This window comes from Lynx rufus, unplaced genomic scaffold (assembly GCF_022079265.1).
Source record: "Lynx rufus isolate CCGP_SWC_20201006 ecotype Redwood Valley unplaced genomic scaffold, mLynRuf1.p SCAF_3, whole genome shotgun sequence".
NCBI lineage: Eukaryota > Metazoa > Chordata > Mammalia > Carnivora > Felidae > Lynx > Lynx rufus.
Window position 1 is genome coordinate 125644211 of NW_025814845.1, and position 22624 is coordinate 125666834.

Sequence of the window (22624 nt, forward strand, 5' to 3'; positions counted from 1 at the left end):
GAGCCATTTGCTGTTCTAGGCCCTATCTTCAAGGAAATCGTAATTTGAGAAGAGATAATGAACATTAATAATGCAAACAACATGCAAGGTGTAAGTGCCATAAATAAAATGCTCACCTTAAATCCTTTCTAGAGTAAGTTGTAAAATACATAAATATATGCATACAGCTATGAGTATGGGAGAGAACAGTTAATATCAGTGTCTATGAACATATTAATGTACAGCCCACATTTTTAATTGAATAAAAATATCATAAGATCACCAGTCAAAAAGCAAATCACAGCTGATGTGCGTACATTTTTATAATTCAGGAAGAATTTTCTAAGTGCCTTTTAAAAGATTTTTTTCTGCTTAGTACATAAGTAGCATAAGAAAAATATTCAGTGTTTCAAGTAATTTTTATCAAAGACCAAAATAATAATAGTTCATTGTAGACAAAAGAGTACAAAGTTCAGTGCTAAAAAAATTAGTGCATAGATACATTTAACCAACTGACACATGAAGAAGAAAAGGGTTACAGAGATGTGGTTAAATGAACAAAGCTGAAAGTTGTGCATAAGTTGTATATATAAACAAGAACGAATAGGTAGTTCCATTAGAGTGTAAATGTTTTACATTGTTAAGAGAGAGGTGAGAAAACTTTAGCTAACTCTAATGTGGATGTGAGTGTGAAAGAGAGAGACTGATGGAAAAATACAAAAGAAAGAGAGAGAGAAGGCAGGCAGTGGAGGAAGGGAGGACATACACCAGAAGTGTGCAAAGGATGTATGGAAAGGTAAGACTTTAATTTTATTTTATTTTAGCTTTAAAAAAACTCTGAATTGTTTAAAAATATGTCTGAAAACAGGAAGAATACATAATGAAAATATTTTAACTAAGAAACTAAAACCACTACATAATCAAAGTTTAAGCTTAAAAAAAACAAATGCATCAAGAAATACATTTCCAGTGATTATGTTCGATTAGCTATACTTAAGCACTTTCTCATAAATGGCTCTAACACTGATGCCATCAGCATCCATGGAATGTATTATGGTAGAAGGCATGCTGATGGGAGAAAAAAGGAACCTAACTTATCTTCAGATTACAGACTCCTGGGATTTCTGAGGCAGTAGAGGATAAGTCAAAGGTCTCATGTTTTACAATCTCACACGACACAAATAAAACTATTCTATCATCTCCATTTTGATCGCCTCCATTATTTAACAAACATATGTATACTCAAAACTTTTGAGAGCTAATTCTTAAAGCTAACACTCATTCATGTAATATTACTGATAGTCATTTATTTAAAAATATTTTTTAGCCCAGGGGTTGAAAAAATATTATTTATAATCTCTTAGAATTTAATTGCATTCTCTCTACTTAATTTTAAGTACAGAATATGCTGTATTGACCCTACTCATTTTTTAAGTTAATACAAATTTTACATTCATTACTAATAACATACAATACATTATAATATAGGCTTTTAAATTCAATATCCAAGATATGACCAGTGACAGGATGTCCAAATAGACTTCTTTTGAAAGCTATAACAGTAACAACTCAATCTGTCTTAATTGTTAAAATGTAGAAAACTGAACCATTCCTACCTCTTGGCCAGCAAATGACATTCAGCTATCAGTTCTCTTGAGGACAGAAAAGCCCTTCCTAAAATATGAAGTATTTGTAACCCCATTCCATGTGAAGTGCATATCTACCTAGGTTTTGCTGTTCCCTTCTAGCCAGGATGGCCATACACTCTCCTCTTTATCCACAAATGACCTCTCAGTTTCTGCCAGGCTCTTCCACCAATTCTTTTTTAGTTGACGTTTTACCATCTATTCATTCATTCAACCAGTATTTCCTGATTTCTAACTAAATGCAAGGCACTGTTCAAAATGCTGAGATCACAAGGTAGCCAATACAAAAAGTCCCTGCCTTTATAAAGCTCTAGTGATGGAGACATAAACAAACTAAGACATATGTATCACACCAAATGGTGACAAGTACTACGTAAAAAAAATAAAACAAGATAAGGGAATACAGAATGATGAGAGGTGATGTGGTATTATTTTAGAAAGGGTGTTCAGAGAAGCCCACTCTGAGGAGGTGACCTTTTTATAGAAATCTGAATAAAATGACAAAACAAGCAAAGTAAGTATCTCGGGGGAAAGTGGTTCAGGCAGATGGAACATCATATGCAGGAGTGGACTTGGCATTTCTGAAGAGGAACAACAATGAAGGCAAGTGAGGGTACAGTAGAGTAAGAGAGAACAGTCAGGCAACCCGATAACCAGAGAGGACCTCAGTGGCAAGAGTAAGAACTTGAATTTGGTTCTAAGCTAGAGGAGCAGTCATTGGAGATCTGAGCACAGGAATATGATCTGATTTATAATATAAAAGGATTATTCTTGCTGCTGTGTAGAGAAACATGGGGAACAGGTGAAGTGAGAAAATTATGGCCACTTGGGCTAGGGCCCTAGTGACAGATATGGTGATAACTGGTCAGATCCTGAATATATTTTGGAGGCTGAAAGAATGGGCAATAGGGTGTGAGTGAAAGGGTTGAATCAAAGATTCTAAGCTTCCTAAAGGCCTGAGCAAACTGGTAAATGGTGCTGGCAAAAACTGGGGGAAAGGCAAGATGTTTTCTTTGGGTGGGGAGGAGGGTAAGAAGAGAATAAAGAGTTTGATATTGGACATGTCCAGTTTAAAATACCTATGAATATATATCTAGTTCAAAAGGAGCTAGATATACAAATCTAGAATTCGGGGGAGAGCCATGAGATAAGGTGCGATCACCTAGGGAAAAAGTACTCATACAGAAGAGATCTAAAACTTGAACCCTAAGGTACTCTAATAATTTAGGGTATGAAAACAAGATAATCCAGTAAAAGAGACTGAAAAAAATAAATGGTAAGAAGATAGCCAGGAAAAGGTGGCTCCTTATTCCAGACACCAGGTAAAGAAAAGGTTACTCCTCTCCCCACCTCCAGAAAAGAGAATCAATTAATTTTGTCAATAATGGTGGGAGATCAAGTACAATGAGAACTGAATATGTGCATTTGACAGCACAGAAGCTGTTCATCAATGCCTCTGACAACACTGATTTCAAAAGTAGTGCAGAAGAAAGCTTGATTTGAGTAGGCTCAGGAGATAATGGAAAACTGTGAGGAAGTGGACAAAAAGGAATAGACAACTCTTTTGGAGTTCATGATAAGTATCACCCATTATTCTTTCTTACCCTACATGCCTATGAGACATTTCTGAAACTTAGGTTTGGATTTTCAATAGGTGATATTATCCTTGTTATTGTGGAAATATATTAACATGTCAAAACTTGAATTCAGACATTTGCTCTATAAGCCTGCTTCACTGTAATTCATAGCATTGTTTATGAAGACACCTGATCTAAAGAATCCTTTTGAGGCATATGGTCAAGAGACACACAAAAAGATGCTGAACATCACCTATCATCAGGGATATACAAATCTCTTCCACAATGAGGTATGACCACACATCACACAGTGGACCACACAGTGGAATGGGTAAAATCAAAAAGTAAGAAATAACAAGTGTTGGCAAGGATATGGAGAAAAGGGAACCCCCATGCACTGTTGATGGAAATGCAAAATGGCACAGCCACTTTGAAAAACAGTATGGAGGTTCCTCAAAGGATTAAAAATAGAACAATACAATCCAGCAAGTCCACTTCTGGGCATTTATCCAAACAAAACAAAAACACTAATCCAAAAAGATATATGCTGTCCTATGTTTCCTGCAGCATTATTTACCAAAGAGCCAAGATACAGAAGCAACCTAAAGGGCCAAGAATAGATGAATGAATGAATGAATGAAGAAAATGTGTGTGTGTGTGTGTGTGTGTGTGTGTGTATACATAGATAGGTAGATGGAAAGAATATTATTCAACCATAAAAAAAGAATGAAATCTTACTATTTGTCACAACATGGAAGGAGCTAGATGGTATTATGCTACATGAAATAAGTCAGATGGAGAAAGACAAATACTATATTTCAAATGAATAAATAAAATAAATAAACATGTTTTTGTCTTTCTATCCTTATAGTCAACCAAATTCCACGTCCTGGAGAATTACTTTTAACCCAATCCCTTGAATTCATCCTCTTAACTACTTAATTGTTTTAAGCTCTGGGAAAAAACCGGTGGGCAAAACAGTTCAATTCATGCTGTCATGGAGCTAATGTTCCAACAAAATAAGACATAATAAACAAATAAATATATGTATGTCAGATGGTGAGTCATATGAAGAAAAATGAAATTGGGAATAAAAGGGCTTGGTGTGAGAGATGTAATTTTATTTTATTTATTTTTTTTTACTGTTTATTTATTTTTGAGAGACAGAGAGAGACAGAGCACGAGTTGGGAAGGAGGGGAGACACAGAATCCAAAGCAGGCTCCAGGCTATGAGCTGTCAGTACAGAGCCCAAAGCGGGCTTGAACTCACTAACCATAAGATCATAACCTGAGCCGAAGTCGGAGCTTAACTGACTGAGCCACCTGGGTGCCCCGGGATGTAATTTTAAATGGAGAAGACAGAGAAGGTGACATCTTACTAAGAGGGTGACATCGGAGAGGCACCTGGGTGGCTCAGTCGGTTAAGCGTCCTACTTGATTTTGGCTTAGGTCATGATCTCACAGTTTGTGGGATCGAGCTCCACATCAGGCTCTGCACTGACGGCACACAGCCTGCTTGGGATTCTCTCTCTCCCTCTTTCTTTGCTCCTCCCCTGCTCGCATTTATTTAAAAATAAACATTTTTAAAAAGGTGACATTTGAGCAAAGACTTGAAAAGGGTGAAGGAATAAATCCTTAAGGATATCTATCTGAAGGAATTTTTAAGGAAAAAGGAAAAATAAAAACAAAGGCCATGAGTTGGGAAGATACTGGAATATTTGAAGAATATGCTGGAGGGTGTGCTTAGTTAGAACAGAGTGAGCAAGGGAGCCAACAGTATAAAAAGAGGTCAAGACTAATAGGATTCTGGAAGGTAGGGGTAGGTGGCATAGTCTTGCACAGTAAGGACTTCAGCTTTTACTCTCAACTGGAAAACCAGTTATTTGAAGGGCAAAGACTGCGGGAAGGGCAGGTTTAAAGGAGTAAAGATGAGAATTTGGTTTTGAACATGTTAATTTTGATATACATTTTATATATTCAAAAGGAGATATTGACGAGGGACTTAGACGTCAGGAGAAACGTACAGGCTAGAGACATAAATCTGGGAGGTTAGTTAAGACTCTCTAGCACCCTTTAAGATACAACTCCAGACGCTCTATGAAGTCACTCCTTCACCTCCCCAGTTAGAATTAATTTCATTTTGTATATATCTTATGACACCACTTATCAATGTCTGACTTGTATTAAAAATAGTTTTATGTTGGGGTACCTGGGTGGCTCAGTCCAGCAAGCGTCCAACTTCGGCTCAGATGATCTCATGGTTTGTGGGTTCGGGCCCCATATCGGGCTCTGTGCTGACAGCTCAGACCCTGGAGCCTGCTTCGGATTCTGTGTCTCCCTCTCTCTCTGCTCCTCCTCCCTCACTCACACTCTTTCCCAAAAATAAATAAACATTAAAAATTTTTTGAAAACAGTTTTATGTATACCTGTCATTCTCATCCAAAGGTAAGTGAAATAAAGAACTGATTGTCTTACCCTTTTACTCCAAGTGCTGCCTAGTATGTACTGCATGTGATAAATAATCAATAAATGCTGACTTAGGTGTGTTTTCGAGGATTTTAGTTCAGCTGTCATAGGAGGTTTTCCCTGAAGGCGGGGAGCTAGATACTTATTTCCTAACTAAACCTGCTCCTCTGTGTACTCTGCACGCATGTCCTAGTCAAATTTCATTTCTTTCTCTCTGGTCTACAGGATCAATCAATCACCAAATCACAACAGTTTTTACCTTCTAAGTACATTATGAAATTCATCTACATTTCTCTACTAACATTGCCACTACTTTATTCAAGCCTCCACTGCCTCTCCTCTATTTTAAAAGTTTACTGATTGTTTCCATTCTTGCTCATCACATAATACATATTCAAACACCAACCACAGTGATCTCTTAAAACCACAAAAATCTGCTCGTGTCACGCCTCTGCTTCAATACTTCCAATGTCTCCTTACTTCCCCAGGATAAATTCCAACCTCCTCACCAAAGCTTATGCAGCCTTTCATGGTAGGTCTTCAATTTCCTCTTTCCTCTCCCTTCTCTTCATTTCAGATGCTATGAGCCCACATAGCCTCAATTATACTGAACTGCAGGGACTGTTTTACTATCAGTACCTCCTCTAATGAGTACGTTCATTGAAGGCAATGGCTGTGTCTTACTTGTTGCTGTATCACAACCAGGGCTTTGACAGAGCATAAATATAATTAAAATAAAAAGTTTAAAATTAAATATTACCTCAGGATTCCATCAAACCTTTTACTCCAATTTTTCTAAAATTTTAACACAGGTTATTTTAGTACTGTATTACCATCCTAAATTCTAGGCCTCTGGAGAAGTACAGTTCTCCAATAATCTTCATTTTAGATCCATCTACTACTGCCCTCCATTCTGAAATAATGAACCTAGGTAATATTTATGACTTCTTCCACTCTTCAATCCTAATTATTAATAATTCCTTAGAAGAGAAGGAAAAGAGTTTAAGATGAGCAAGTCAGATTGTACTTACCCATTAGATTAAATGACTGACAATAAGGGTACCTGAAATAAGTATGGAGCCTCAGAGCCAGGGGAAAAATCAGTGACATGAACTACCTAGAAAAACTTAGATATCTGTGTAATATTCAGATGTGGATTGCCTACTGAAATTCATTCAAGCTTTATGAGTCTGTGATTTGCTTCACAAAATTTGGCCATAATGATTCAGTAATCTATTCTGCAGTTCAGTTTCTAAACTTAAGTGAGTTTTTAAAACTTGAAACACAGAATCTGTTGGGGATTTTAAAATGTTACTTATCACAGTGAAGATTCTCCAACCCAATTTTAACACTTCCTATTTCAATCCTCAAGAATTCCTATTATTGCTACTACCTATCAATATTTACATGAAGTACAACATCAGGAATATTGTTCTAAGCATCCATGGCTTGAGATGGTAGCCATTAATCTAATAATTTCATATTGATTACATGTTGAAAGAACAATATTTTGGATATATATGTTAAACATATTACTAAAATTAATTTCATTCACATGGTTCTGTTCACTTTTTAAAATGTGACTACAAGAAAATTTAAAATTATACATGTGGCTGGCAATTGTGGCTTGCATTATGCTTCTATTGACTAGTAGTAAGCCTACTTAAAGAACTGACCAACACATCTAACAGTTTATCCAGTAAGAATGAAAAACATCATTGAGGGTCATACCTGAAATGAAACCACCAATGATACACAAAAGTACAAATGATCCCCGGAATTTTAAAATGATAAATCATGCTAAAAAAATCAAAGGCTGTTTTAGTAAAGTTTAATAAGGTCTTTTTCTTCTCTGAAATAAAAGAATTCATATTTTTACTTTTATTTCATAGGAATAACCTCTATTTTTTAGTAAGTTATTCTCTCAGTATTAGCAGAATGCAAGAAATAGGGTTTCTAAGATATTAAGGTGACAGTTCCCCTAGGGCACAAAAAGAGTTAAGTAGTAGAAATGTTACCATGTTGTTATTTTTCCCTAAAAATAAATAATTAAATAAATCTTCTATCTACCTCACAACACTTCATTTGTGTATATGTGTTTGAAGATTTTATTTTTAAGTAATTTCTACATCCAATGTAGGGTTCGAACTTATAACCTCGAGATCAAGAGTTGCATTCTCTATAGACTGAGCCAGCCAAGCACTCCACAACACTTCATTTTTGTAAAACGTCATGAAAACATTTTAGAAAATGGATATCATATTCATCAAGCAAGGTATACTTTAGAATACACTCAACAAAGTGATTCTTACTACCCAGCCTCATGTTTCACTATTCTCTCTGTACTGTTTAACATTTTCCTTAGTATTTTCAGACATTCAACACAATACAAATAAAGATCAGACTATAATTAATACGATTCCATATTCCACATTCCAATGGTGTATGTATTACATACTCTTCATAATATTTGAAAAGTTGTAGGGACCAAATTAGTTCATTATCAATAGAGAAAATGGGGTAGATAGGACATCCTATCTACCCTACAGATATTCTGTGGTTTAAAAAAAAAAAAAAAGAGAATATGCATATTAGTTAGAAGAACAAGTACATTTTAGCAAACAGTCCTGAAGAAAATTTCTGTGCCTCTGATCATAATGAAATAGTATTTATGAATAAAACTATTACTTTTAACCAAGCCAAATCAACTTGACACTTGGAATTAAAAAAAAATAATTAACTTTTCCCTTCACTTTGTGCTCTACTTCTTCATACAGATGCTTTATATAACACTGCTAGAAAGCCAGAAATTAATACAATAGCAAGAACTGAAATCCTAGTATTTGTCTAGTAGTTAGAGCTGTTTTATTAAAGTCTGCTGAGGCATTCAAAAGAAAGTGAGATGAATTTGATTTTTAATTATTTGTGAAGGAATAAGAAAAATTGGGAAAGAGAAAGGTAAAGAAGTTCATGTGGGTTTTATTTTTTGTTTGTTGGTTTTAAAGTTGCAGCTATTTTGTGTGGGTTTTAAATTTTTTTACAGGTAGGGTATTTTAAGGCAAGTGTTTGGGTAAATGGAACTAGGCTTGTGCTCACCGAGGAATCTTGGCAGAAAAAGGCTGAGATTTGGGAAAAAGAGATGTCAAAACTACAAGGATCTATCAGATGTACCTGCTGTCCAACAAAGCATTAAGTAGGAATGTCTAGTACTTAGGGGTAGAAAGCTAAAGATATACACACTGTCTGTTTATTATGGAGCAGGAAAAAAAATCAAATTCATGCTTTTATTTTTAAATTTCAAGTACCAAATTCAAGTACGAGGTTATAACTTGGTCATGAGATGCTTAACAAATGAAGGAACTAACAAATTTTTTTAAAATCATGTCTTCAATTTGACAAAAAAGTTAGGCTTAACACTATTTTCATGTGTCCAGATCCCTTACTTCTCAAAAGAGGTAAATGAGTAATTCAATAGCTTTGGGATCAGAAGTAGAACTCAACAATAATTATTAAATCTATTAGCTATTCTCATTTACTGTTATCTAATTACTCATTTCAAAATTATCTACTGATGATTCTTTTTTTTTTTTTTTAAAGTAAGCTCTGGGCCCAATAAGGGGCTTAAACTCACAAGCCTCAGATCAAGAGTCACTTGCTCTACCAACTGGGCCAGCCAGGAGCTCCTCTACTGATAACTCTTAAAGAATATGATATATAATTTCAAGAGAATTTCAGAGTACATTATTTGCAATATCAAAAAATCCTATCGATTTCCCCAAATAAAAGATTCCTTCATATAATGTAATCTTCAATAAAATAGCTTTGATAGAGGCAATGTTATACTCTACTATAAGATAAAGTGTGTGAATACATTTTATAAAGTATCATATTAAAATATATAATTATCATATTAATTTTTTAAAGTACTCTATAGTAACATGTTTAAACATTAGTAATGTAGCTTTTCCTCTTCTAAACCCCAATATTTCTTATATGGTGCCTATCATTTTCTTCCATATAGTATAAATAGTTACACATAAATCATATTTCTTTATGAGACCATAAGGAGTTTACATCCATAGGCATATCTCAGTATATTCAACAGCATCTGACCCAGCAGATAGAGACATTATGTTATGAAAGTAAAATACTGTAATTTCTGAGGGTAGAAACAAAGATCTAGTATGAATTATGTTAGCTACTGTGCAAAGTTTTTGATTTTTTACAGTAGTGAACATATAGATAGGAGCAGAACTCTTCTTTCCCCTCACTAATAGTGCAGTTTTATACCAAAGAGAAGCAGGTATGAATTTAGAACTGGTAGCAGGTAAAAGAGGATTACCTTAAGAAAAGACACATGGGATCTCTAAAATAAAATGAAATGAAATGAAATAAAATACATTAAATTAAAATGCTGAGATTCTTCTCACGGTATTTTACTGACTGTATTAATTTTATTCACTGAGTCTGGAATGCCATTAAGCATGCTATCTTACATTCATACTACTGTATTTTTCCTTTAAAAAAATACTTAAAGGAAGCAGAAAAACAACCATTCTACAACTAAAGAGAAAGAGACAGGGAGACATACAGCAGGTAGTGACAGACAAAGAAAAGAGAGAGATAGGCAGAGAGAAATTCTATACAGTGGTTCTTGGTCATTTAATTAAAGCTTCAGGCTTTGAGGCTTCTCTTCAGTAAACAGTGCTACACTGCTAGGAGAGAAATTGTCAACATTCATTCAACAAGGAACATACTGACAATAATAACTGTAAAATCAAACATTTCTGGGTGAAAAAAAAGAAACATTTCTGTACCTTAATATCAGATGTATCACGCTGACAGTTTCGCCAGGCTCTGGAAACTGATGAAAAGGTTCGATCTGCATGATCAAATTTCCCTCCTTGCAAATTTAGGAAATAAGTTGTGAAAGGTTCCTAAAAAATAAGCAATTAAAAAAATCGGTATGTTTCCTCATGCATAAAAATATGGTTTTTATAAATCATTATATTTAGATACTGTAATGACTAATAGACATTAACCAGATATATACAAACTAGATATAGAATGGGAATTATATCTAAATTACTACATTAATGTACTTAAATTATTTTTGTTTCCGAACAAAAGAAATATTTCCAAAATTTGGCATTTTCAACATTTTTCAGATTCTCTTTTCCAAGAACAATTTATTAATAAAATTCAGACATATATTAGATTGCATTTTCTTCATAATATAGGGGAATAGCCTAATATGTAATTTTCTGATTGTTATGGCTCAATATTTAATTTATGATTAAGAAAAGAAAAATGTTTAGAAGATTTAAAAGCCTCCTCTTAGTTAAAGAACACTTAAACACATATTAGTGGATAATTGCTTGAAATTAGCTAAGCACTATAAATTACTTCTAGGATTTATGTCTGCCTTACCCTTCTAACAAGCTTTAATTAATGATGTGCTGCTAATGCTTTCCCAAAGAAATTACTTTCTAGTAGATGAATCACCTTTCAATTTTACAGAAACATTTCTTGTTTAACCAATATATTATCAATACACAGCAGCCTTGGTATAATCTATAAACATACCTTATTCCATTTGGGGCAACTGAAGTTTCTGAAACATATGAATGTATGTCTATCTTAACAAAATCTTATTTAGCTCTTATTTTAATAGACTCTATTTCAAATAACCTACGTTACAATTTAGAGTCTGAGGAGATATCGACCATTTGAAGAGGCAAATTTAAGAAAAAAAAATTCACATCGTTCCAGGTGAAACATTTTCAAGGCTATTCTATTGCAAAATGTTATCAGATACATACCAAATGGGATAAAGAGATATTTATAATTAGAAATCTAATCACTGAAAAAAATTAGCATTCAAAAAAGATGCTGATGACTTTTAATTGCTGCATATTCTTCACAACACTGAATTTATGTATTCATGGTTTATTACTCAAACTGAACTTACTATTCTTAGCAGCCATGCAAGAACGAAACTTGCAGTTGAGTAATGAGTACCATAGTGGAACCTAGGAACTTGATCATCTTCCCACGATTCATAACGTTCTGCAAAGAATGCTGCTCTTTTTGGATTCAAAGCTCCTACTGGCTGCCAATAGAGAAGGAAAAAACAAAATAAGAATGCGTAAATGTAATCATCTTTTATTTCTTTTTTTAAGTGTTGTCCTATTAGCCAGTGTGAAAGTGAATTTTAAAAGACATATATACACTATTGGAGCTAAAACATTGTGTTATATACAGAGAGTGGATAGAATTTTTTTTTTCCAATGCAGGTTAAACATACACAAAAAAGTGAAAGAAGAAACCGGTCATTTCTCAATGAGTCCAATTTCTGTTGAATATAGGTTTTTAATCAGCCCATAACAAGCATTTTCATAAAGACAATTACATAAAGTGAGTATTAGCTATATAATACTTTGGAAAGCACCTATAAAATCCTATTTAGTTAATTAGAAGCAACAACCAGAAACACAATCTTGATGTTAGAGGATTAATTTACAATAGCTTCTAAGAAGAAGATGAAACAAAACTGGAAGGGAACGAGGAGTGTAAGGAAGAGACTGAGTGAAAAGGGATTAATGTAAATCTAGAAATTTCTACTAGTATACATAAAAGTAGAATTTAGAATATAAAAAATCCCTGCCTAAAATATAAAAAAAAATATATGTATATGTATATATATTATATATACAAACATACAAAGAATAGAAGACAGAGTACCAGCTTGTACCAAAAAATAATACATTATAGCAGAGGGCCAAAAAGCAGTATAGCAAAGTGTTGAAGAACGTGGCCTCACTGGGATAGTAATGGCACCCAGTCAGAAGGTTGTTTTGAAAATGAATAATTACATGTAAAGTCCTACAAACCATGCCTGACAACATTCAATGATTGCTAACTATTTCTTTTAAGATTATCTTCCAGAATTGGCGTAAAGTCTGATTGAAATAATAGCCTGTAAAACCCCTGGAACATTGCTTGGCATAAGATAGTAGCTTGATAAACGTTAGCTGGTATCAGTATTGTTGCTGTAGCTGTTGTTACTGAGGGAATACATGAACTCCATTAAAAAGTATGCAAAATTTTGTGTGATTATGCACATGTACATTTTCTTAAGGAAGGCATACAGAGTATTAAGATTCTCAGAGGGGTCTGATGGCTCAAAGAATGTTAAAATCAACTGCTTTAAGTAATAACTCATTTTCATAAAACATTCTGATCTCTAGAAAATGTCTATTCTTTATTTAAAATATAATTACCATTTCACTGAAAAAAAGCTATATATAAGGTTACTTAATGAAAACTTAGGAGTTAGTCACTCTTCACTAATAAGAGGAAGAAAATACTTAAATTTATCTTATTATTTATGGGGGATATGTGTTAAACTGAAATAAATAAAAAATGTGGGTTTAAAAACAGACGTATTCAGAAATATTCTGTTAAAAATGAAGCAAAGTTGAATTTGTTTTTAAATTGCTTTTCATGTTAACATGTGATTTAAAGCAACATTTTAAATTCATCATTTTGGCTATCTTATGTTAATTGTTAACTATTTTTTAAAACTATTTATCTTTAGCACTGTCCTCTTTCTATAGATTGGTTTGAATCAATATTGTAAGTCATTTTTTACTGTACAAGCAAAATCTTCAAAAAAATCTTTCATTGATCACTATTTTAAATCAGTATCATGGTACACTAATTTAAAATGCCATCTTTTAAAGCAGTAGTTTCTGTACAGAAGAATTAAATCTGATTTACTACATTTATGCCAGTTAAGAATGAAAGTGACTCCAAAAAATCTTTGTTACAAAACTAATTTGAAATGCCTTTAAATGTATTTTAGTTGTTGTCCCTAAAGACTGAGGCATGCAAAAGGAAAGAAAGAAGAAATAAAATCATTGGAAGACAAATTATATGAATTAAAAATAGAATCAATGCTCTTTTTGTATAGTTCTGCAGCATATTAAGTATTCACTTTATCTGCTATTTTTATTACTCTCCAAATGAGTATACCTCCAAAATCAATAGTTATAGAATCACGTTTCTTGAATATAATGCTAAAACCAATTAGGATTGATTTCACCAGCATCTGAGAAAAAAATGGCATCTTGCAGAGATCCATATAGGTAGAACCCACAGTATTGATTCTGGCTGTTATTGTTACAGTTGGTTTCTGAAGCCTGCTACAGGACAGCTATCAAGACATACCACATTTATTTGTAAGCATATAAAAAAGAAGTCCCCAAATAAAAGAAGGTTAAAAAAAAAAAAAAAGACCAGTGGAGCTGTGCAATGACAATGATACACTATCAGCTTACTCAGAGAAGTTACAGTGGGAATACACACATTGAATTATACATTACGCGAAAGCACTGATTTATTGTGGTAATAACATCCACCTCATTAAAAGATTCTGCTTTGCTGCAGTTGGAAGGCTACATATTGTTTACTGCTATAAATTAATGGCAGTGCAAAGAAGACTGTGGAACCATCCTAACAATAGATCTGTAATGACAGTGCTGTATATCACAGCTTCCTCAGCAGCTTCATAATAAAATGGAGACAATGTATTGAGCTAATACATTCTACCATGCTGGCCCATATTTTTCTGACAACTGCTTTAAAAGATGAGCTGAATCCAACTACGTTATAATGCTGCAAAACATTTAACTAAGCAAGAGTCAGTCATACACCAAAGTGCTTCGTAGCATTTTTAAAACATTGTCTAAATCAGCATTTCAAGATGTTTATTCATCTCTGCAAAAGAACTAAAAGTAAATGCTGATGGCTCCTCTTACTTACACAGTATATTAAGAGTAACAATTGGAAGGCAATTCAAGAAGATGCCTAGCACTATCTCCTACAGGGAGCTCTTTGTACAGTTTAACTATAAAAGCTTGACAGAGTATTTTTTTACATCAGCAAATTGATTAAGGGAAGAAGAGCAAAAATACTGGTCATTTAAAATGGTCATAACTTCCTGGAAAAAAATCAATAAAAAATAGGTATTGATTAGAGAGGTGCAATTCAAGGTCATAACAAAGTAAAAATAAATAGCCCTAGGACATAGAAAAATAATTTTAAAAATTATAAAAAGCTAATAAAATTATATGATTTTTAAATCTACAGAATAAAAAGCACTTCCACCAAAACAAGATAAAAAAGTGGTTCAAATAAAACAGAATAATTTAAAAATTACACTGTGAGGACTACCAACAGAAGCATTACATTTGGAAAAAATAGAAGAATCTGGATTAAAATAGGAAAAGAAAAAATTAAAGAAAAAACCCACCAAAACCCTTGAAAATGTATAAATAGAAAAAAAATCACTATTCTTAGGATATTCTAATCTCACAAATAGCAAAATTGACAACTATGGTAGAGTGATAAGTAATTTTTTTAACAACTCTTTTTTTTTTTAATTTTAGAGAAAGAGATTGCAAGCAGGGGAGAGGGGCAAAGGGAGACAGAATCCCAAGCAGGCTCCATACCCATCATGGAGCCTGGTGCAGGACTCGATCCAACCATCCTGGGATCATGACCTGACTCGAAATTAAGAGCCAGATACTCAACTGACTGAGCTACCCAGGTGCCCAAGTGTAAGTATTCTGTTTGAGAAATAATAATAACCCTTCCAGAACAAGATATGCAAAACAAAACTTTCTAAATCAAGTGTCCTAAGAGTATTACAATTAAAAAAAATCTTTTTATTACCTTTCTTGAGAAGTAATTTTGCTAATTAGTAGAGAAACAAAAATACTGCATGTAAAATGCCCAGCTCAGTGCCTGGCATACAGTAAGTTATTCATTATAATAATTATTACTATTTTGAAGCTTATTTGATGAATAATATTAAAGAAAAAAAAGCTACTAAGCAAGCCTGATGAAATTAGCAGAGTCTGTTAGGAAAAAGGTAATTAAACATCATAATCTTCTAATGGTACATATGGTACTGTGCATTATCTGTCAGAAGCCCAATAGTACACAGTAGTCCCAATAAGCTACATTATCCTACCTCAAGAAAATAACTAAAAGCAAAACTACTCTTCAGAAGTCCAAAGGGCATCCAAACGTTACTATTAAAAGCATATGAAATGTCAAGCAAATTACAATCATCTTCTACTACATCAATTAAAAACAAACTGCTTTTGGGGCGCCTGGGTGGCGCAGTTGGTTGAGCGTCCGACTTCAGCCAGGTCATGATCTTGCGGTCCGTGAGTTCGAGCCCCGCGTCAGGCTCTGGGCTGATGGCTCAGAGCCTGGAGCCTGTTTCCGATTCTGTGTCTCCCTCTCTCTCTGCCCCTCCCCCGTTCATGCTCTGTCTCTCTCTGTCCCAAAAATAAATAAACGTTGAAAAAAAAAATTTAAAAAACAAACTGCTTTGGTTTCATAGACCCCTTCAAAGGCATATAACAGACTTTCATCTAATTACTAGTAAAAGTTAACTGTAAAAAGAAAAGGCTTTTTTAGAGTTGATACATTCTAAGTTTTTTTTCTTTTTAAAAATTTTAGGAAATGTTACCTGAGGTTATTAATACCTCTAGCTAACACTTTGCAGTTTATGAGATATTATTACACATTCTTACAGTACATATGTGAGCTAGATATCCCTGTTTTTTGTTTGTTTTTATTTGAGAGAGAGCATGTGCCTAGAAAGGGGGAGAGAGAGAAAAAGGGGGGGGGAGAGAGAGAGAAAGAGAGAGAGAGAGAGAGAGAATCATAGGCAGGCTCCACACTGAAGTTAGGCCTGATACCACACCCCTGGGATCATGACCTGAGCTGAAATCAAAAGCTGGATGCTCAACTGCCTGAGCCACCAAGATGTCCTTAGATACCCTTGTTTAAAATTTTTGTTAATGTTTGTTTATTTTTTTAGAGAGAGAGAGAGACAGAGACAGAGAGAGAACAAGTGTGTGTGGGGGGGAGAGAGAGAGAGAGAGAAAAGGAGACAGAATCCAAAGAAGGCTCCAGGCTCTGAGCTGTCAGCACAGAGCCTGATGGGGGACTCAAACCCATGAACAGTGAGATCATGACCTGAGCCAAAGTCTGACACTTACCCAACTGAGCCACCCAAGTGCACCTAGATATCCCTGTTTTAAAAATGAAGAAGTATCTTGAGTAACCTAATTCAAAACCAACATAAATCTAGGAGACACAAATTCAGCGCTCAAAAATCCAGTTTTGGATCATTTTATCCATCTAAAAACTGTTGTATTAATTAAAAATTGCTTTTCCTAATTTCAAAAATTTCCCAATTTCTTACATTTCCATTTTTCAAATATGATACTTACTTAACAAGTTGACACAAAGGCTAATAATTTATGTAAAGTGCTTAGCAGAGATCCTGGCACAAAGAAAGTACTTGACAAGCACAGCTGCTATGAATGTTGTTGTAACTGTTATTACCACCATGACTGACATAAATCCTTCTTCCTTTTGAGATTTATATGTTAACTGTTCTAATTTATATCAACCTTTCAGAAGTGAAGTTCCAAACTCTTGGACCATGATTACAGTTACTAAGAAAGTCAAAGGGAATTGGCAAGGAATTTCACAAATTCAACAAAGCAGAAATTTGCTTGAGTTAACAAATTTCCCTTTTAAAATCCAAGTCTCAAAGAGTTTTTTACATCTTTCTGTGAAGGCCTTCTTTGGAAAATCATTAGATACTATGTGGGATGAGAAGCAGAAGAGAAATTTAAAGAAGAAGTAAAAGATTGTTCTGGCATACAAGACACAGAAATGGGCCTTTGGAAACATTAAAGGATAGGATATCATAAAAAATACATTTTGTAGTTACAGGGGAGTGGTGAAGAGATGTTAAAAGTGAAAAGGGGCTCAGGAAGGGGAGGCAAAAGAGCGTAACTATTTTCAGGATCTTGCTTAGGATCTGGATGACTGGCCTAAAGCCATCTGCCAATGTCATCTTCATTTGGTATGATTAGGAAACTGGAAACATCCTTTAATTCTATGACTACACATAAAGCCTGCCTTACAGCATTTACGAGGTCATGAGCAAGACAGGTTATACATTATTTTATTTTTTCCTGGAAGTAGGGTAGGCCTACAGACACTGAAAGAGGGCCATTGCAAAATAAGGGCTAAAAACTAGCAAAGAAAAAAGAACAAAATTGTTGAACTCAATGTTATAGGAATCCAATGTTATATGTTATAAAAATGCCAGATTAAAGGACTGAAGATTGTTAATTAGGTAAAAGGTATCTCATATTCATGGATGGATTAAACAAAAAAAAATCAAATTCGGAGGATGAAAGAGGATGGACTATCAGCAAATGTGATATCATAAGAGACAATCATTCTGATTAGAGAATAATGATTTGTTTTATAAGATTACAGGGAATAAATATGGTATACAGACTTAAGGGTCCAGTCGATCTGATGACAATGCTACCATTTATTGGGTATAAGTGAAGGTTCTAAGAATCTTACACAAATTACCTCATATTCACAACAACTCCTTAATATATAAACCTATTAGCATTCCTAATTTATAGGCAAGAAAGTTGAGTCAGAGAAGTTAAGTGACTACTAATGATTGGTTACCTAGACAGTGACAGGGACAAGATTTAGAACTTACTCTAACTATACTGACTAGCAGATCATAGAATGATCTGGGTTATGTGAGTTGGTAAAAATGCTGGTGCTGAATTTGTAAAGCCATTAGAACCCTTTCATGGGAGGTTTAGACTAAAGATCCTTTTGAAAAAGTGCTATTTACATTTGTATCCCCCTACCTATCTAATGTGTGTGGATATCACTTTAGCAGAAGGTTACACAAATGAATTTAAAAAAAGAATATTTTGCTTGGGGACATGGAAAGATGCCTGGCAAAAAAAGCTTAGGAAAAAAAGTGAACAAAAATAGATTAAGTGTGGTCACTAAAGTTTATGGCTTTACTTTTCTGTTAATTTTTGTATTTATATATCCGCATCCATTAACCCCGTACCAGCCTTTCATTCTCTGTGCCCCTAAGGCTTTTTAAAGAAGCCACTGAATTTTATTCTGTGCATCTCCACCACCTGCCTTCTTCCCCCACCAGCAAAAGAAGAAAATAAACGAACAGCCTCTGTCATTGAAGCCATGTTGCCACTGTTAGGGGGTGCAGCAACTATTTTGTGTCAGCTGTAGCAGCTCTTTTATCTAAATGACAAGTATAACAAACAGCCTGATCAGCATTTTTACTCAACCTTGGCTTTTAGGGTATTTTGTCACATGCTATATATGGCTGAAATGGTTCAGCACTTATCTTCACACACTCTACATTTTATTTAATATTGTCAAGAAGAAAATTTCATTGGCACACTACTGTGGCTTTTAGAGTTAACAAATAAGCACTTTTGTTTTCAAGTACCAGAGTAGTTTTTAATCCCTTGAAAACACACTTTCTTGCAAGTGGTATTAAACATATACCCTCTATACTATTTCAATTTAACGAACACATCTTGGGAAAAAGAAAGTATTCCGTTTTACTTATTGTACCTATGTAGAATCTAAATCATTTCGAATGCTCACACTGGTAGATTTAGTAGCCTCTGTAGTTCTATGTTATTCAGCTATGGTTCACATTAAGTGATAGATTTTTACCTGACTTTGAGAAAGGCACATAAATTGATTAGAATAATCTGATAATCCAATGCCAGTGTTGAGCTAAATGCCTGGAAGAACCCCAAAAAAACAATTTGACAATCCAAGGCCACAGGGAAAAAACATTTTAAGTAATTATGAAAACGGTAAACACCCAAGAGGCCCAAACCTGATATAATAAAGCCTATTCATTTTCAGATAGATTCATCTCTCCACTTAAAGAAATGGTTAAGAGCATTGACATCAGGAGTTCCAGTTCAAGATGTTGACATAAGTTCCTGAACTCACCTCTTCCCATGGACAAACTGAATCTACAGTTACACATGGATTAATTCCCTCTGGAAGAAATCCTGCTCCTAGCTGCACTACACATCAGGCAAATGAGAAAAAAATGCCCACATCATAACAGGTGCGAAAGTCTGTGACACATTCTTGCTGTAAATCTCACCTCCAATGGTGACATACAATTGGGAAGGAACTCACAACTCACCGCTCCTCCCTAAGGAGTGATGGTTTTGGGCCTAACATGTAGCACCCCAATGTTTAAGACTTCCACCTGTGAGAAAGGCCCCTAAAATGCCTAGCTCTGAAAGCCAAGGAGGCTTGCGTCCATGAGACCATTAGACAATACAAAAACAAAAACAGAAACACAGTTCTTAACTGGCTCAGGAGGACTCAGCTTGGCCATCCCCCAGAGCTCAGTGCTGAGAGAGCAGACAGAAATGCCCATCTCCCAGTCTTTCCTTGAAAGAGGCCTATCTGCACATCTTAAAAACTGCAGCCTCAGAGTCAGGATCCTAATTTAACACAAATCTAGGAACTGCAATCCTCCCCTGAGACCAGAGAAGCCAGCATTCTCTGCAGAGAAGCCAGCATATCTGCATTCTCCCTGTATGTAGAGAGAATCTCCAAATCACCAATGTCACCCTGGAAGGAGCTCGTACACTGGTCTGGCACTTCAGCTTTCATGGCTGCCATCTAGAAAATGTACCCCTTGATCACCTGGTTCTTGTGGCCATCAGGGCTTGTGTTCACCGTTTGTAGCAAACAGTTCTTTAACAGGCTATCACCTGGGGGCTCAATGTCCAGTTCCCAGTCTTTCCCTGAAGGAGGTCTACTTGTAAACTTTAAAAGCTGTTGCCCGAGGGTCTGGCATCCAATCAGCCTGCACCTACTGCTGACTGAGACACTTACTTTTGGAGCACTGATAGGTCTTAGCACACCGTCAATGGCTGGGAGCAACTAAGAACAAACAAGGTGGCTTAGACAATCAGTTAGTTTTGAGAGATAGAACGTGATTTGCTATTAATGAGGACAGGTACAAAATACTACCCACTTCCCCAAATCTTTTTCTTATAATGAATAAAAACTGTTAGGCTGATGGAGGAGGAATACCAATGCTCTCATCCCAGGGTCCGGAAGAGAGACAGGTAACTCTATATTATCCCTATGACCAGACAAAAATCTACTGCTTCTGGTGTAAGGTAAAAGTAAAAGCTCTTTTACCCAGAAGAGGGGGAAAATCTTTGAGCCAGGATTCTTCACTGGTCCAAAAGACAGGTTTGCTATTATTGGAAGAGGGATGAGAAAATCTCTCTGGCCTAAGACCTACCACAAACACAAGAAAGGGTCTGGATGTCATGCAGAGAATGGGCAAGAACACTGAGAAGGCCCACTGAGAAGAACCCATAGCGTTCATCACAGAGTGATGCTGGATCAGGGGAATGAAGAAGTTGCCCTACCCCGACCATAAGCCTTACAATGGGTCACGAGCAACAGCCATCTACCTCTGGGGAAAGGCAACAGAGGAGAGAGAAAAAGTCCTCAGTGGCACAGGCATTGAGGGCCTGCCAGAGAGTAGAGCAGAAGCAGTGAGACAAAATCTCTAACACCCTAGGGCCCATGCTAAGGACAAATTCAAATAGAAGAACTGAAGGAATTTGTGAAAATGTGCTACACTAGAAGTAACAATGATGACAAGAAACCCAACTGAGCTCACCTACTGTCTACATGGACTGAACTCCCCACACAAATTGCTGATATAAGAAAAGGCACCCATATTTCTGGGCATAAAATATTATTCACATCCCAGTCTCTAATTCAATAAAAAATTATGAGATGCTTAAAATAATAAGAAAACAATGACCCACTGTGAAGAAACAAAGCAATCAAAAGAACCAGTCTCAGAGATAATATAGGTGTTGGAACCATCAGACAGGTTATTTAAAATAACTATAATTCACATACTAACAGATCTAGCAGAAAAAGTGGAAAACTTACACGAACAGGTGGGAAATTGCAGCAGAGAAGGAAACTATAAAAAAAGAATCAAATATAAATGCTAGAAACAAACAAACAAAAATCAGAAGCGACAAATTCTTCTGATGACCTTATGAGCAGAGTAGACACAGCTAAGAAAAGAATAAGTAAATTTTAAGGTAGATTAATAGAAAAAAATACTCCAAGTAATAAAATAATGCTGCCATGGCTATACTAATATAAAAAAAAGAATTCAGGACATGGAATATTACCAAATATAATGATAAAGGGACCCATTTATCAAGAAAACCTAACAATTTGAAATTAGTTTCCTAGGGTTCTTGTTACAAGGTACCACAAACTGAGGGTGGCTTAAAACAATAGAAATGTATTGTCTCATAGTCCTGGAGTTTAAAAGTCCAAAATCAAGTTGTTGGCAGAGCCATGTTCTCTCTGAAGCCTCTAGTGGGAAAATGTTTCCTCCCTTCTTCCAGTTTCTTTGGAACCCCAGGTGTTTCTGGACTGTGGCAACCTAACTCCAATCTCTATTTCCATCACCACATGGTATTTATTCCTCTGATGTCTGTCTTAAATGGTGTTTTCACCTTCCTATAAGGACACCAGTCATATTGGCTTTGGGCCTACTCTAATGACCTCATCTTAACTTGATTATAAATAAGGTCATATATACAGGTACCCTAATACTTGTGAGGACTTCAATATATCATTTTGAGAGACACAATTCAACTCACAACATGTACCAAAAACAAATGATTCAAATACATAAAACAAAAATTGATAGAAATAAAAAAAAACATACAGACAAATCTAAATTGTAGTTGGAGACTTCAACACTCCTCTCATTTACATTAATCAATACAGCATGTAGAAAATCAGTGAAAATATAGAAGATATGAACAACACTATTAACCAATTTTACCTAATTGGTTGTAAATGACATGTATAGAACACTTTACCCAACAACAGAATACATATTCTTTTCAAGTACACACAGAGCAATAACCAGCATAGACCATATTCTGAGCAATAAATCAAATTTCAACTCAT

General features: G+C 35.0%; 1 protein-coding gene across 1 annotated transcript in view; it reads right to left on the reverse strand.

Annotated features, from left to right (window-relative positions):
• Positions 1 to 22624, reverse strand: part of LRBA (LPS responsive beige-like anchor protein) — a 792976-nt gene that overhangs the window by 155395 nt on the left and 614957 nt on the right. Inside the window, exons 45-46 of the mRNA XM_047092315.1 lie at positions 11640 to 11780; positions 10486 to 10605 (exon numbers count right to left, since the gene is read on the reverse strand). Of these exons, the coding sequence (XP_046948271.1) occupies positions 10486 to 10605; positions 11640 to 11780 (261 nt within the window). The remainder of the gene's footprint in view (positions 1 to 10485; positions 10606 to 11639; positions 11781 to 22624) is intronic.